The sequence below is a fragment of the Etheostoma cragini genome, chromosome 14 (assembly GCF_013103735.1).
Source record: "Etheostoma cragini isolate CJK2018 chromosome 14, CSU_Ecrag_1.0, whole genome shotgun sequence".
NCBI lineage: Eukaryota > Metazoa > Chordata > Actinopteri > Perciformes > Percidae > Etheostoma > Etheostoma cragini.
This window is the reverse complement of record NC_048420.1, coordinates 23,103,904-23,109,439: the sequence shown is the minus strand read 5'-3', so window position 1 is coordinate 23,109,439 and position 5,536 is coordinate 23,103,904. Positions and strand designations below refer to the sequence as shown.

The following is a 5,536-nucleotide window of genomic DNA, read 5'->3' as shown; positions in this document are numbered from 1 at the left end:
CGCCTACATCAGATACACCGATGTGATTGGTGCAGCTCGCCTCTGGCTCCGCCTACATCAGATACACCGATGTGATTGGTGCAGCTCGCCTACATCACATACACCGATGTGATTGGTGCAGCTCGCCTACATCACATACACCGATGTGATTGGTGCAGCTCGGCTACATCAGATACACCGATGTGATTGGTGCAGCTCGGCTACAAGGACATAGTTAATGAGCGGCATTACTCGATGCCAGAGTAACTCGCTGAGAAAATTCTCATTGTGCTCTCGGGAGAACTCTGGATTTCCAGGGTAAGACAACACAGTCATGAACAACAATTTCTGGGTTTGAAAGCAGAATTTAAGCAAACTAAATACTGATTCATGTGAGGGAAAAACTTACATTTTTGCATAATTGAAAAACAAATTGAAAACAAACTCTTCTCTTATCCTAAGGGAGAACGTATGCACATGTTTGTTTTATTATATGTACAATAACGTACACAATTGTAAGTGAGGTCACACAAGAGACCAGTAGTAAGTATTGATAGAGGTATATCGGTAATTACAGTAGCAAGTCACTTTTTCTTTCTCTCTTTTTTTTTTTTTTTTATATAAATCAGACAACCTCTCCGTTTTGCTCTGGTTGGCGCAGAGTTGATAGAAAACCGCTTCACTCTGCTGCCTTCTCACTCTCTTTCACACACTCTCTCTCTCACTCTCTCTCTCACACTCTTTCTCACTCTCTCTCACTCTCTCTCTGGACAAGTTCACAAATACTCTGTTGGAAGTTAGTCAGGGGCAAAGATGTTGAACGAGAGATTTACAAACTTGGGCAGTGAGCAATTCAGGATTTGAGAGCACTCGGGGCCGGTTTAGGAAGAAGTCAGGATTTGGGGGGCTGGTTTAGGAAGAGCGAGGTGTAATCTATGTCCCGAGAATGCTGACCAATCATATTTGGCAAAATGAAAACAGCTGGAGAAGAATAACAACAGCAGATTTGAAACAGAAGCAAACAAAAACGTGATGTCTTTCTACAGAATCCTCCATCCTGACTTGCAGATTAAAGCTGGAATTTGTCTATGGGCTCAAGTTTTTCCATTTAAAACTAACACACTCCAGCGATTCCCTTATAACACACTGCTAGCAGACATCACACACACACACACACACACACACACACTCTATCTTTCTCTTTTCTCTGGAAGAAAACCTTTCACCAGGGCACTCAGGGAAACATATGTTCATGACATCGCAAGATTTGTCATCAGGCTCTCCAATCATTCTGGGATATAATAACAACTGTATGAGTTTTTTGGTCAATTTCATGATGCAGCCCCAGCGCGCAAACACACGAGAGAAACACATACTCGCTCAGGATACACACACACACGAGAGAGAGAGAGAGAGAGAGAGAGAGAGAGAGAGAGAGAGAGAGAGAGAGAGAGAGACAGAGAGAGAGAGAGAGAGAGAGACACAGACAGAGAGAGAGACGCTCACGACACACACACTCACTCGAGATGCACGCACACATACACACACACACACACACACACACACACACTCACTCACTCACTCGAGACACACACACTCGAGATGCACCCACGCACAAACACTTCGAGAGCGAGAAACAATCATTTGAGAAAAACACACTCACTCGGGATACACACACACGAGAGAGACACACACACACACACACACACACACACACATACACACCCTCACTCACTCGAGACACACACACACACACACACACACAGAGCATCAGCTACTTTTTCCACGAGCCCTTTTAGAGTAAAAACCCAAACTCAAAATCATTCAAAAAGAAACCAACAAGAAAAATGAGAATGACATCCCTGACATTTTTCAAGAACAAATTAAGATGCTGTTGTGTTTTATAACTCTTTTTTCTTTTTTTAACTTAAATATAATAAAGATATCTGTATATTTCTTTCTATAGATCTCTTCTTCTCCCCTGTCAGTCCTCGGTGGAGTCCGTGTCATCGTTGATATAGTCTTCTTCTATCGGCGTGCAGCCATTTTGAATCCCCCACTCGTCCTCGTCGTACTCTATGCTGTCGTTGTCCTCCAGCAGCTCGTTATCGAGCCCCCCCGGTCCCCCCGCGGCCCCCGCCGCCCCATTGGCCGGCGGCTCGGCGTCCGGCCGCCCCCGCCGGTCGTCCCCCCCGGCGGGCGGGGCTGCCGCGGCGGCGACGTCCTGCGGCACCGCGTAGCCCCCGTTGTTGTTGGAAAAGGCGTCTCTGTCTCGGCTCTCGTCCTCGATGTAGACCCTCTGGTGGCACATGGGACACGTGTCCTGGATGTAGAGCCACTTCCTCAGGCAGAGCGCGTGGAAGTAGTGGTGGCAGGGCGTGATGCGGGCCGAGGTGGCGAACTCCTGGTAGCAGATGGCGCACACGTCCTCGATGTCCCTCAGCTGGTCGCCGCGCATCTCCGGCAGCGAGTTGATCTTCTTGACGGCCGTGCGGCGGTTGATGAAGGTCTTCCAGCCGTTGCGGGCCTGCAGGTAGATGTTGAAGTAGGCGTGCAGGCACATCATGCAGGCGCGGATCTTGCTGCCCTGCTCGAACATCATGGTGTAGGCGCCGTTGCCGAACATGATGACGCCGAACAGGAACTCCACGATGTTGCCCGTGGAGCGCACGTAGTAGACGTAGTCGTCCAGCTTCTCCCACAGGACGTTGGACAGGCCGTCCGCCATGAAGAGGCCGTAGACGGTCAGGGACACCACCACCTGGAGGGGGACGGGGGGGGAGGAGGGTGAGATACAGGAAACAGACGCTAGAAACAAGCAACATCTGAGAGATCAGAAAAAGTCAACTGATGACAAACAGCAATGCATTCTGGGTCAATTTAATAGTTCTTCTTTTAGATAACTACACCTGCAGAAATACCATCAAAAAAAATTGGGTCTTTGCTCTTACAATATTACAACAGTTTTGGTCTCCACCTACACATTTAATCCACAAATGATCGACATTTTCCAAGCTACTTACACCTTTAAAGTAGTTCGATATGAGCAAAATATCTAATTACCATGATTTTGACTGATTTTGCGATGTGATTCACGATATATTGCGTGCGCCCTACCCAGCGATTTCGATATTGCCCTCATTTCTTCAGCTGTCCGGTCAATAAAAGGCGTAGAAATGCCCCCAAAATACTCTATAACCCTCCTGTTGTCCTCGGGTCAAATCTGACCCATTTTCAAAACGTTTCCGTATCAGAAATTTGTGGTTTCTTTCAACCAAATTGTCAAAAACAAAAACACGGAAGGTTCCATATATCGCTCTTCACAAGTTAATTAAACAATCAATTTACTACTTTCATTGAATTTGGGTGTTTTATTCAATTGTATAGCATTTGAAAACAAATTCATAAATGTTGAAAAATGCTGGAAAAAAATGTCGCGTGTTCAACAAACACTTAAAAAATTGCAGAAAAGACAATCAAAATGCGCAGAACGGATCGTGCGGGAGGGACGGATCGTGTACCGACAGTACGTTTTAAAAGTATCGTTTTAGCACCAGTATCGCAAATAAAAACAACAACAAAAACAACTAATTGTAACAGAACGGTTCCCCGTCCTCACCTTGAGGCAGAGCTCCACGCAGAAGGCGGTGACGGCGAAGAGCCAGGTGTTGAGGGCGTAGGAGTGCCACAGGGCGTAGCTGAGCGCCACGGGGAGCACGAAGAGCGCCAGGGACACCAGCAGGACCGGGAAATGGCGGCGGAAGGAGGAGACGTGGGAGGCGCTCAGGGACATCAGGACCGGGTCCGTCATGCCGTGGATGAAGTGCAGGATGGCCGTCAGCAGCAGGCACATGTTTCGGCTCAGGCGCACCTTCAAATCAAAGCGAGAGAGGCTCAGTCCCCGATGCGTGATGCTAAATTAGAACCTCTGCTCAAAGGGTTTGGTCAGTAAATCAACAGGATGTTTTCCACATAATCAGCTCAAGTTTCATTAACTTTTGTCAAACGCTGGAAGACTGAAAAGACTCTGAAAAGACTCTGAAAAGACTCTGAAAAGACTCTGAAAAGACTCTGAAAAGTTTAAAGTCTCACACCATCTCACATCTGAAGACTATCTGTCATGTCACTGGGTTTTTAGTTACTGACTATATATTTTGCAAAGACTGGGGATCTTGCAGAGCCACTATTTCCAAGACTACAACTAGATTTGTTTAGTCAAAAATGAATTAATAAAGCTAGCTAGCTAGCTAGCTACCGCTAGGGTTAGCTGGTAACTCTAGAGAAAGTTTGCTAATTTTCTGTTCTGTCATTCAGATGAATGGCGGCGGTACACAGAAGTCCGCGTTCACCCACCGGGAGAATCTCCGTTGGATGACTCGCTTCAGAAGGGGTTGAAAATCAGAAACTTCCCCTCTTTAGCATTTAGCTTAGCACAGCGCCATGAAACCATGAACTGGCTCTAGCTGCTTGCTGCTTCCTGTTTGGTGCTGGAGGGAGCGCACCCATTGGTCGTTGACAATGTTCACGTGATTTAACTTCACTCACACACATTTGATTTTGTCGGATTTGTGTGAAAAGGTAACTAACTTGGAAGGTATTAGGACCAACTTATAGGTCTGCACAATTAATTCATTTTTACAATTTATATTTGTTTTTGTTTTTTAACTTCGGTTCACATTAAATTTCCCGAGCCGACTGCATCACAAACGCTACGACTTTCTTCTGCGAGTTTTAAACACTGACTTTATGAAATCGGTTTTAAAGTGCTTTAAGCGCTGCAAAGCTCTTGGAAATGTGTCTGCAACAGTGGAACCGCTTGAAAAGTTGTTTGGTGTAAGGTCGGCATTAGACTTAAAGTTTAAGGCCAATTAGAAGTTAAAATAAGACGTTAAGTCCCTGTAGATTAGAGGTTACGATGTTGAGCATGAACTGCTCCAACTGTCTAGTTAGAGGACCTTTGCTAAAAAAGGCTTAGGTATGAAAACACGGTTTTTAGTATTGAGCAATGGCATACACATGTGCACAATAGGCTTGACCCCCTTATACAATTATATTATGAAATTATATATAATATATAACAAATGTAATAATAAATATGTCTATAAAAAATAACTGATTAAAAATGATTTGGTAAAAAACATTAAAAAATACCTCAGAGCAACATTAAGTGGAAATAATTGAACAAATCTAGACATTTATAATACATGATGATAATAAATCAACATGGCACAATATAAGGTGACTGTGTTGTATGAAACTGGTATTTTAGAGGCTTTAAGAAGCCCTCGTTGATTGGGCGTTGTTGGGAAAGGTGGAGAAAGTCGCACGGAAAGTCAAAACGTCAACGATGGAAGAAAGCAAAAAGGAAAGAATAATCAAAGAAGGTAAAGGTTCAGAAACACATTCAGCACAGAATTGTGAATGGTTATATGACTCTGTGTTGGGTTGAAGGGGGGTCATACACAAGACAAGTAAACATAGGTGCTGTGTGTGTGTGTGTGTGTGTGTGTGTGTGTGTGTGTGTGTGTGTGTGTGTGTGTGTGTGTGTGTGTGTGTG

General features: G+C 44.9%; 1 protein-coding gene across 1 annotated transcript in view; it reads right to left on the bottom strand.

Moving 5' to 3' along the window:
- Positions 1-1,852: 1,852 nt before the first annotated feature.
- rnf139 (ring finger protein 139) overlaps positions 1,853-5,536 on the bottom strand; it is an 11,908-nt gene continuing 8,224 nt past the window's right edge. The window contains 3 exon segments of the mRNA XM_034892585.1: positions 1,853-2,740; positions 3,599-3,905; positions 4,414-4,456. Of these exon segments, the coding sequence (XP_034748476.1) occupies positions 1,964-2,740; positions 3,599-3,905; positions 4,414-4,456 (1,127 nt within the window). The 3' untranslated portion in view covers positions 1,853-1,963.